Here is a 12,395-nt window from a genome sequence, read left to right as displayed (position 1 = left end):
TTGCGAGGGTTCGTAGTATTACTACACAAGGCTCCGTAGTCTCACTTTGTGATTAATACTACAGAACCTCTGGAAGTAATACTAAGACAATGTGCTTTTCTCGTAGTATTGATCCGTGATTCTCGTAGTATTATCTACATATCTTCTACCAAAAAAAGACACAAACATAAAAGTTTGTGAGTCGTCGCTGTCAAAGTCAGGAAACTTTGTTGAAACCACAATCTACGTCCCACGTCACATGACCAAAACACACACGCCTCATTGGTCACGTGTAGAATATTATTGATTTTTCTAAACATTCATGATACAACATCTGTGTAACCGTTTACATGCGTAGACGTTGACTACCTAATATAAACTTCTTCTCTCAATATTCAGATTGAATGTTTCATAGTAGATTATAGTAGCTTCTGTAGAACTCTTTTGCTGACATTCCTTCGATTGTTTCTTCCATTTAAACGTCGTAAAAGTTGATTTAAGGACAAGACATTCATGTCAAAGGTCAAACTGGGCGAGAATAAAAATATAAAAGAAGGGACCAGGAAATCTGGCAACAACTTCCATTCTTGAAATGATCCAAACAAGTTTAAACATTGTTGTCATTATGATCTGATTGATTTTTTTGTTTTCAATATATTCCAGCGAAGTCCACCATTGCCAGGCGATGAAAACAGACGTGTTGTTGCCTGATTCTGAGCATGTTTTATTTATAAAGACCTGCCAGAACCATGCGAGCCGCCATCACTCAATGCCCTCACGTCCCTGTGAAAACACAAAAATCATTCCCAAATAGGAAAACTATGTAAAGCGGATATTTCTAGTCCAAACATTGATGCGAGCGTGTTATTTCAGATCTGGCGACGTTGTTTTGTGACAGTTTCCTAATAAATGCCTGTATTAAAAAAGGTTATTTTAAAAGAAAATGTAAAGGTTATTTCACAATAAGGAGTGTAAAAAGTTGATAAAATATATTGAAACTTAAATATTAGAAGATTTTTTTTTACTGAAACACTTTTTATAATTACACTGTTACTACATTTACACTGTTCCATTTACAAGTAAGTAAGTAAGTAAGTAATTTTTACTTATATAGCACGTTTCCAGACCAGGGTCACAAAGCGCTTAAACAATCAAAACAATATTCAATAAAGTATATACTTTAAAGGTCAAGATAATACTGAGAACACAACAGGAGTTCCAGAAAATCAAGGAAAAGCCTGAACAAATAGAAACGTCTTAAGTACATTTATGTTATTTAAAAGTAAGTTGTATAAAATAAATAATAATAATAAATTCTATTTAAAGGTTCATCTAAGTCAACTGCTTTGGAAAAAAAATATTTTATTTAATATGTTTTCTCTCGTGGGTACTTTTTTTATTTAAGTAATTTACCACTACATTTGTCAAGTGCTAAATGTGTTGCATTGATTCCTATTATGATTACTCTAGAATTTACTTTTATATAAATGTACTATTATTATTATTATAATTAATAATAATTAATATATATTTGTATTATTATTATTATAACAGTGGTCAGTTTTGTAGTTCCTTCAATAAAAAAAAAGTGATTTTAGTTCATTTTTAAATATTAAATAAGGCACATGTTGATCAAGCTTTCCTTTTGTACCTTTATTTTTAATTTAAATGTGAAAGATTGAAAAAATATGTCAACGAATCGTGGCGTTAAACGATGGAAGTGCAAGTATTCTGATTGTATATTGTAAACGCTGCCGGAGCGAGAGTACTAGAGATGATCTGCTGAAGTTACGTTAACGGTCGAGCTGAGTCGGTTCTGTGAAAAGAGTCCGACTGTGTTCCACTCTCAATCAAACATCCATCTGATCCCATAATGACATTCTTGTATCGAGATTCCCCGCTTGGACCACCCGGAGCTGTGGACCAATTAAAACCACCACCAGCTATTTCCCTTCAGCAAACACCTCTCCACGCATTCTTAATGCCCACAATCAACAGCTGACGAGGAAGCCGTCGATAAATAACACGTGATTAGTGCCATTCATTTATAAAACATCTACTGGATGAGACGAGTCCAGCTGCCATGAAGAGTCACAAGAAGTACATTTTTATTTTTGATGTATATAACGTGTCAAAATGTATTTTAATTCATTTATTTTTTGGAAGCTTTCAAATCATTATATATTTGTAACTATAGTCCTATGGTTTTGTATTTTAATGTAATGTTTAAAAAAAAGAATTCTATTATTTTATTTACAGTTAACATGCAATTATTCTCAGCATTTTGTTCATTTTTGTGTTTAAGTTAATTAAATTCCAGCAGGTAGATGACGAAAGATCTCGTTGACTGAGGACGAGAGGATACAGTCGACTCAAGCTGATTTTAAAGCTGATGTTTGGACATTTTTTTGGGTATTCAGTTCTATTAATTCAACCAAAAGAGAGGATTGCGATATATAACTAAAATTCAGTTTCGGCTGAAATTAAACAGGGTTAACAAAATATATTGTATTGATAAGTACTTGATAAGTGTAACGCTACTGCCCTACTTACTTTACTTGATAATTAATACACTTTATCACTAATTTCCACTTTTGTGCCTTTTGAGTGCAGCTGGTGTGATGATTTTGATGGATTATATTGTATTGTTGTATCATTAATTGATAATGTTTAATGAAATAGCCCGATTAAGCAAAGACTATGCAGTACTAAATAGACTACAATATTTTTAAAAGTGTTCATTTGTTATTCAATTAAATAAGAAAAAGTTTTTTGGTTAGTTTTTTTGTTAATAAATATCAAATTATATCATATGCCTTGGTTTTTGCCGGCTTGAACGTTTTCATGGCTGGATTAAAAAAGTGATAGTTTTTTAACCTTTTTTTTTTTTGAATTGAAAAACAATTGACCTTTTTCCACTGATTAAATACATGATATAACTGTCACCAAATCTGATTTAAAAATATTCAGCAAACATGTTAAATTGTCCATTGCATTAGACTTTGCGAGTTGTATACAGTTTTATACTGTTTCTTTTTAAATATAGTTTAATATATGTTTTTATATTAGTTTTTTTTTTATACATTTTAGCTTTGATCACCAAATTAAAGTTTCACAAGTTAAAGTTGAATTCGCTTATTTGTACAATTGTCCAATATATCGCAGACACACAACCACTCGTACATACTCAAGGTTTGGACCATCGATGGTGGGCAATTAAATTTCCTCTGGGGCCACATTATACACTGTGACTGTTGTGAGGGGCCGTCAATCCAAAGGACAGAAGCGAAGAGCTAAAATATGTCAGAAAAACTTTTAAAAACAAAGCAAGTAAGAATAGTGAAGAAAGAAATATCAGCTTACAATAAACCTGGCTACGTAAAAACACTTTTATGAACCTTTTATGTTAAAGAAAACTGATGGGAAAATAATTGATTCCTCTAAATATGATCTCAATCATTTTAATGGGCAAGAAATTTTCATAAAAGTAAAAACGTTTATTCGCTGCTCCAAGTCAAACAAAATACAAGCTTTACGATCGCGACCGGACACACTTTGTTCCGGCGACTGTACAGGTCAATAGTCCTGGGAGAAAAGGCCCCGATCTGTAGAAACATCGCTATATTTAAGGCAACTTTTCCCGTCCAGGGGCTCGTCCTTTCCGGCCAAATGTTCCTTTCAAGTTCCCTGTGTCCCGATCCCCCATCGAGAGACATCCTAATTTGTTTTCTTGTAATCTAATCATTCAAACATGCTTTACCGGGTGTGTCTTGCTTCGTTCTTTGATCTACGATTTAAGGTGTGTTAATACAATAATAAACGCAATATTACATTGTAAGCTGTGGGAAAGAATGTCTATAGTTCTACTCTGACCTCTTGAGGGCCGCATGAATACAGTCAAAGGGCCACATGTGGCCCCCCGATCTATAGCCTCTACCTCTGTAAACCTCTGGACTATGAGAGGAAACCAGAGTTCATTGACAAAGTGACTATAAAAGTTCCCGTCAAACCCTGAATTTCTTCTAACTGTCTTCGAACCTGTAACTTTTATCTGCCTTCAACTCAACCTTGACTTCCTTCCTACGCAGATCACGACTCTCATCAACCACAAGGACAAGCCCAAGAAGTCGGAGCGCACCCTCGCCGCCATCCACCGGGTGGGTCAGGCCGTGAGCGTGGCGGTGGGACGCTTCGTCGCGGTCGGAGAGGCCATCGCCACCGAGAACCACGAGCTGAAGGATGAGATGGGTCACGCCTGCTTCGAGGCCCGCCGGGCAGGTCAGAACCCCTCATTACCCTCTTCTTTGTTCTGTCTCCCGAGGGAGGAAATGAAATACCTGCTGAAGAATGATTCAATTTCAGCTTGATTTGGTTCAATCCCGATGAGTTGATTTCACGCCGTCTTCCACTCGATGAATCCGTAAAGTGACTGAGATGTAATTGTTATTTATCCGAGATTAGACGGGTTCGGTAAAGTGCCACTCTAGAGCAGGGCGCTGGGAAATTAATAATCCCCTTCTGACTGTTTAATACATTTGAAAAGTGGCGACACCATCAGCAGCCAGACTTGAGGAATGGTCGTCGCACCGAGGCTCGCTTTTGAATGATTATTGCGTTTATGTGAGAAAGCTTTCTGCATATAATGTGGGTGTTATATCCTCCGTTTAACAGTCCACGCACCGCTCGGGTTTAAGAACCGGGGGCTGAGTTTGAAGGAAAAATGTGCAGCTTAAGCCTTAATCTAAAGTGCAGTTCACTTTGTATACATGTCTCTTCAGATCCACACAGTCTGAAGTGTTTGATATTGATCAGATACTCTCTTCTTTCATATAACAATTAATTACACTTTTAATATCATCAGTGTCTGTTTGTACAAAACTCTCTTTTCATTGAAATATCTTAAGCCACGCTCACTGAAAACAACGTTTTTCTGGAGATTAAATCACCCACTCTGCTGTGATTGATGAAACATGGAGGTTTGTCACCGCCTGTCATCAATCCTGTAAGTCTCCACCTTCAAGGGACTCGTTGTACAAACAAAGCGGGGCGTGGTTACAGCTGGCTGCAGGAGGAGTGAAGCCATTATTACCTCACAATGGACTCTCGTAACCTCTCGTTCGTCCAGATTTCAGAGCAACTTTATAAAGTGATAATTTCAAAACGTGGCAATGATGAGGAACTTACTGCATTTTGGACAAAAAAATACATTTAAAAAATATATTTACTACATGTAAGGAAATTTGGAGTTTGACATAAGTTGCCCTTTAAGTATGATCTCCTTGTAGCGAGGCTATTAGGTGAAGGTCCGTAGTTGTTTTTAAACTTTGTTTGGTAACTGATTCACAAACTGCTGTAGGCAACATTCAGCACCAAAACACAGACACGCTGTTCTTGTCTTGCACAACAACAACAACAACTCTCTCTCCTTAACCTTTCCCCTGGAAACCAAAAAAAACACTTCCTTCTATCTCGATTATCGATCAGTTGCTCAGTCTCATGTTGCCTTCACTGACCCGAGGGAAACCCTGAACTTTACCACTATGAAATAAATGAGTCTTTGGTTTTAAATAATTAAATTAAATCTAAATATTTTAAATGTTGGTATAATAGTGCCAATATTTTTAGATTGAATTTAAATGGTTATAAATTAAAACATATTGAACTTTGAAATGTTAGAATTAGAACATGATTAAAAAGTACACATTTCAAAAACATACAAGTTTGATTTCGATTGTTTAAAAAAACAAATTCAACTTTACTTCATTCCAATCATTGAATTTAATTATTAAATATAATTCTATGCTTAAAAAACAAAACACAAGTTGGAAAATGTAAATGTTAAATTCTACCATTCAATATTCTGATGATATATTTCCATAGAAGCTTCGCTGCACTTTTGCAAGAGATGGCATCATTGCAAGATAGCTCTTACAGAGGCCGACAAAAAGTTTCTTTTTTTTAATGGGACAACTGTCACTATTTATCCTGGTGTCACTTGACAAATAAAACATTTTTTTTCTGAAATTATGATGTTTAGTCTGTGTAAAGTATAGTTCAACGTCTGCTAATACACTTTTTTTGGACATTGTCCGATTACATTTTACTTTTATAACTCGTTTCTGACATGACAGAGAGGAATATGTCGCGGAAAACTATTCCACTTCTATTTGTGTGAATCATTTGATTAATTTGGATAATTTTCTGTACATACGTATACAACAGTTTGTTTTAAGTCAACGAAAAAGTCTATGCTAACGACTCTTTCGCGCTCCTTTTTGCTAGCTTAGCGACAAATGTATCACCACGTCAAAGGTAGCGGTTCATCAGTCCGCTCCAATTTTTCCAGAATACCCGTGTTTCTTAATGTACCAAATGTGTCGCGAACGCTTTAAGTGTTTATTCCTAAACTCGATTATCTTTGCGACATGATCGTGACGAACGAAGACAAACGTCGGATGGAACGTCGAGTCTTGTTAACTCTCCGACTTAAATCAGAGTCTCCGTCTATAAGGTCAGGACCATTCGTGAGTGCAGGAAATTGAATTTACCGGACAATAGAGACGTTTGAATATGAGCAGGCCAGCTTGACTTTGTTCTTGAGGAGTAACGCATGATTCTTATTCAGAGAAAGTTGTTGTAGGTTGTTACGAAACGCACAATCTGCAACACTTTATGTTTTTCCGATCATCTTCCTGTTCCAAGGAAGAATCGTTGTGTTTTGAACGAGATCGCTGCAGAAACAGCTCCAGCGTGGATCACAAGTGTAGCCACGACGTGGTGATAATGGGCTTATTTTTGGGGGAACCAGCTTGTGCAGCAAAGCGTTTAATCCTTACACAGTGTTGATTTGCAAAGATGTCTCCAGATCAGCGGAGCAGAGAGAAGACGGATAACTAATTGTGTGTGTGAGGGGAGAGGAAGTGTGTGTGAAGGGGCCGAATAAAGTATAAATGTGAAAACGTCTGAATTCGTGATGCCAGCTTTTGACTAATTCAATCTCTCGCTAAGAAAGTCTCGCGGAAAACCTTCAACTTCTCCCGAACAGATAAGACGGAGCTGCTGGAGGCCAAAAGAGCTTTTGTTAGCAGTTTGTGGTAGAAAAAAAAAAAAAAGATTTTTGAGGGACAGGAAAGATGAACCTTAAAAAATCTGCAGGAGAGAGAAGAGCTAGTTAGAGAAGCATTGACATTTGTCTAATACCTAGCTGCAGGGAGAGTCTAATCAGGCCGGCTTCTGCCTCGTGTGCCAGAATAAACCAAATAAAAGCTGACTGAAAGCACCCGTTTAATTAGATGCTAGCCATCATCGAAGCTGCTAAGAGATCCAAGCAGACAGGTCAGTGAATGCAATCTGTCTCAGATCTGTGTCTCGCTCGCTCAGTGTCATCCACGTCGTTTGTGAGCTTCCTGCCCCCGATTTCCCCTCTTGTACGATTAAGATTACGAATGCTTAAGACATTAAGAAGCCTTCCAGAGAAAAAACTTCTTTCCACTTTCCAAGTTTGTCCTGAAAGTTTAAAAAATGAACATTTTATTTTATGTTTATCATTTTCAAGTGGTGCCAAATGGGATGTGCAGAAATGATATTCAAATAACACAGTTGCAAGCCACTTTCCAGGGTACCATTTATGGAAATGCATTCCGAGCACTTTACTTCTCTGGCGAAGTGAAGTTTGACTTTTCTTTTTTTTTGGAACAAAACACTTTTCTTTTGTGGATTTATTCAGCGATGACAGAGGACAAAAAGTCAGGTTATATAGAAGGTGGAACCCAAAGGCAGGTGCGAGTGACCAGTAGACGACCTATGATAAAAGTCTAATATCATCAATAGTTCGAGTCCAATATCTTCAATAGTTTGAGTCCACTATCTTCAATAGTTTGAGTCCACTATCTTCAATAGTTCGAGTCCAATATCTTCAATAGTTTGAGTCCAATATCTTCAATAGTTTGAGTCCAATATCTTCAATAGTTTGAGTCCACTATCTTCAATAGTTCGAGTCCAATATCTTCAATAGTTCGAGTCCACTATCTTCAATAGTTCGAGTCCAATATTTTCAATATTTCGAGTCCAATATCTTCAATATTTCGAGTCCAATATCTTCAATAGTTTGAGTCCAATATCTTCAATAGTTCGAGTCCAATATCTTCAATAGTTTGAGTCCAATATCTTCAATAGTTTGAGTCCAATATCTTCAATAGTTTGAGTCCAATATCTTCAATAGTTCGAGTCCAATATCTTCAATATTTCGAGTCCAATATCTTCAATATTTCGAGTCCAATATCTTCAATAGTTTGAGTCCAATATCTTCAATAGTTCGAGTCCAATATCTTCAATAGTTTGAGTCCAATATCTTCAATAGTTTGAGTCCAATATCTTCAATAGTTTGAGTCCAATATCTTCAATAGTTTGAGTCCAATATTTTCAATAGGTCGAGTCCAATATCTTCAATAGTTTGAGTCCAATATCTTCAATAGTTTGAGTCCAATATTTCCAATAGTTTGAGTCCAATATCTTCAATAGTTTGAGTCCAATATCTTCAATAGTTCGAGTCCAATATCTTCAATAGTTTGAGTCCAATATCTTCAATAGTTTGAGTCCAATATCTTCAATAGTTTGAGTCCAATATCTTCAATATTTCGAGTCCAATATCTTCAATAGTTTGAGTCCAATATCTTCAATGGTTTGAGTCCAATATCTTCAATAGTACGAGTCCAATATTTCCAATAGTACAAGTCCACTGCATCCCATCGTGTTTTTCACCTTTATCAGTCTTTCTTTTTATCAACATGCTTTAAATAGTGAGTGATTCTGTTGCCTTGTTGGTCTAATTTTGCGATATATTGTTAAATCAATGTTTCCTTACACCCCTAACACATCCTGTGCCGGCCTTCTAGTCTGCTAGTGTCAAAAGAGTCTTTGTGAGTCACTGCGAGGTGGTCAATTGTGCGTCTGAAGCTAGAGCCAAAGTATTGCCTGTCAGGTGGAATCGTTGTGTAACTGCCGCCTCTTTTATAGGACCAGCCTAGAACAGTCAGACCTGTGACCTCATTCAGACCCATTGTCTTTCCCATCTTGGTAGCTTGAGATGTACATTTAGTTCCTTGATGAAAGAGAGAAGAAAATGATCCTTTCTTTCCATAGCTTTGTCTCCAGGCTTAAGACTTCACCCCCGAAATATCTGACATCACCAAGAAAGCGTGACATTTTGCGCTCGTTCCCCGCTGACATTGCTGTCGTACCTCGGCGCTGGATTTAGAACCGTGTTCCGTCCTGCTCCCGGTGATGTGCTGTCATGGCTCCTCCCTGAGGGGGGACCGGCCCACAGAAGGGGGAGAAAACCCCAAAACTCCAACAGTGTCTGGATGAAGACTGTGTTGGTGTCGCCAGTTTGTCGTGACTCTCGGATCATGTGATCTGTGCGTTTTGTCACCGAGACGACTTCTGTCAACAAACTCTTGCAGACTCTTACTCTGAGAGAATGGATTGTAAATGAAATAATACATTGAATTCACTTGAAAGACATTTTAAGTCAATCGAACATGAAGCCAAAATCCTTTAGCTGTTTAAGTCTTGGGCGGAAAAAAACGTGGATTTTAACAAATTGTTCGTAACAGTTTGTTAAAATCTGATTGTGCTTGTTTTTTTTGTTTGAGGATTAATATATAATTGTTATCTCTCTTCATCCTCCTCTATCAAACCCTTACCGATCAACTCTATGTTACTAATCTCATACAAGCTGAAGTACTCAGAGTTGTCCAAGATAAAGTAACGTGAAATATATTTTTATAAGAAAAATACCAAGGCTGTGCAATTTAGTTTAAAATATTTTGTTGTCCCTTTACCATAGTTGCATGGATAATATAAATATTCTTCAATTTAAATAACCCATTCATTGAACAAACTAATACTGGATAATATGAATCTATATTTATAAAGAGTACTTGAGTCAAAAGTGCAAGAAAACTCTGGTCGTTCCTCAAAATTCAACCAAGATGCGGTAGCCGCTAAATGTTCTGCAGCATCAAATTAGGAAGGAACTTTTTTCTTGTCAGGTTTATTAGGAGATTCTTTGTTCTTTATTTGGTTGTGAGGTAGGTATCGAACTTCGGGCATCGACTGAAATTATTCGGTAGTAGTCGCGAGCATCGAAATATGCTTAGTCTTTTGGTGAAAACTTTCGGTACCCATTAATGATAATGAGTGGCTTTTTCTAAAGAAAAACTGATAAGTGACAAAGGCAGTGAACATGTGATTTTTGGAAATGTTTTATTTCTTTTTTTCTGCAAGAAAATGGCTTGGAATGGAAATTGACAAAGCTTAAAAAAGAACTAAACTGGTATGGAAAAAATGTGGAAGTTTAGGTACCAGAATTGAAGACAATCATTAAATGTTTTATTGTACAATTAACATTCATATATTAACAGCATTTATTCATTTTGTGTGCTGCAATTAAACCTCCGGCCACTAGTTGGCAACATCGGTCATTTCCTCCGTGTCAAAGTAAGAACAAAAACCGGTGAATTGTCAGCAATGAGGTAAAAAGAAAGGAAACACCAGAGTCTAGCAGCTTTTAAAGCTGATGTTTGGACTCATTTTGTCTTTAAAACAAAGTTTAAAGTTAAATTAAACACAAATGACAGATACTGGAGATTACATGTTGATCCAGGTGGTTCGTTAATGTACTTCATTGTTAATATAAGTTTATATTTGATGTTCATATTCTGAGAAGTACTTTCCTACAAACACTTTCACATTTGATTAGAGAAAGTAGTTGACAATTTTTTTGTTGTAAAAGCCATAAAATGTCTTTTTTACAGTTTTGCAATATATCAAAATATATCGTATCATCTCTCTTGTGATACGTTAGTATCGCCAGATTCTTACCATTAAACAGCCCTACTATCTGTATCAGTTCTGGTATCAAAAAATTCTCGATCAATATCCAGCACTCAGCATTTAATAGACGGATTAAAAAACACACCGTTGAAAAATCTCCACTGGATTTCAACACCATCTAAAGTGGAACGACATCATAAAATGATCATCTGAACCTCCTGATGTGGTCGTCCACGTCATATAAATCTCATTTCTCTCCGGCAGGTGAAGCCATCGCTCAGCTGACTGATGTGGGATCAGCCTTGTCTTCACAGTCTGACGGACGCGTCACGGTCTTCAGCGACAGGACGGGGATGGTCAAGGCCGCCCGACTGCTGCTGTCCTCCGTCACCAGAGTCCTGGTCCTGGCCGACCGCATCGTCATCAAGCAGATCATCGCGTCCAGGAACAAGGTGAGGGAGATTATAATGACCGGAACATTTAATCATCATTATTTTGATGATGTTAAATGACATCCTTTGCTCCGAAACTCATTACCAAAGTGTGTGAAACTAAGATAAAGGAATTCTGCAAACTCACGACTGAAAATCACATTTCTGTGTAAATGAGTTTCTCGTTTGCCCTTAACGAATGACATGCGTCCGTCAAACAAATGGTTAATTAAGAACATTTTAATGGATCATTAAAAAAGACTGGAAAAGACACTGTTGATGGATTCTGACAAAATTCTGCTTTGGTCTAAACAAGCCAAACTGACGACTCATCATCATATTGTTCCGTGTATTATGAGTCAAGAAGTTACTTAGTAGAGAGAAGTTCTATCCATCCATCCATCCATCCATCCATCCATCCATCCATCCATCCATCCATCCATCCATCCATCCATCCATCCATCCATCCATCCATATATCCATATATCAAAATATAAAACCATCTTTCATCCATCCACCCATCCACCCATCCATCCATCAATCCATGCAGCTATCATCTATCTATCTATCCATTCTTACCATCCATAATCTATCAATTTATCCATCCATTTATATATCCATCATCATCCAACCATCTAGCCATACATCAAAATATATATCAATCTATACATCAATTTATTCATCTATCCATCCATCCATATATCAATATATCCAACCATCTATCCATGTATCAATCTATCCATCCATCAATTTATCCATCCATCCACCTATCCATTTATCCATCCATCCAAATATCTATCAATCCATTTGTTTATCCATATTTCTGTCCATCCATATATCAAAATATACAACCATCTATTCATCCATCCAAATATCTATCAATCTATCGATTTAATGTATCCATCCATCCATCCATCCATCCATCCATCCATCCATCCATCCATCCATCCATCCATCCATCCATCCATCCATCCATCCATTTATCAATCCATCCATCCATCCATCCATGTATCCATGTATCATCTATCCATCCATCCATCCATCCATCCATCCATCCATTCATCCATCCATCCATCCATCCATCCATCCATCCATCCATCCATCCATCCATCCATCCATCCATCCATCCATCCATCCATCCATCCATCC

The 12,395-nt window shown here is 37.0% G+C and overlaps 1 protein-coding gene across 5 annotated transcripts in view; it reads left to right on the top strand.

The window, feature by feature from the left end:
- Positions 1 to 12,395, top strand: part of ctnnal1 (catenin (cadherin-associated protein), alpha-like 1) — an 89,218-nt gene that overhangs the window by 48,584 nt on the left and 28,239 nt on the right. For all 5 annotated transcript variants that reach the window (XR_015710733.1, XR_015710734.1, XM_087786374.1 and 2 more), the window contains exons 2-3: positions 4,068 to 4,257; positions 11,080 to 11,267. Coding sequence is in view for 3 of the 5 variants with exons in the window: in XM_087786374.1 (XP_087642500.1) it covers positions 4,068 to 4,257; positions 11,080 to 11,267 (378 nt within the window). In the remaining 2 variants the exon portion in view is untranslated. The remainder of the gene's footprint in view (positions 1 to 4,067; positions 4,258 to 11,079; positions 11,268 to 12,395) is intronic.

This window comes from Callionymus lyra, chromosome 3, assembly GCF_982586985.1.
Source record: "Callionymus lyra chromosome 3, fCalLyr1.hap1.1, whole genome shotgun sequence".
Taxonomy (NCBI): domain Eukaryota; kingdom Metazoa; phylum Chordata; class Actinopteri; order Syngnathiformes; family Callionymidae; genus Callionymus; species Callionymus lyra.
The sequence above is the reverse complement of the archived record's forward strand: the minus strand, read 5'-3'. Positions and strand labels throughout refer to the sequence as shown.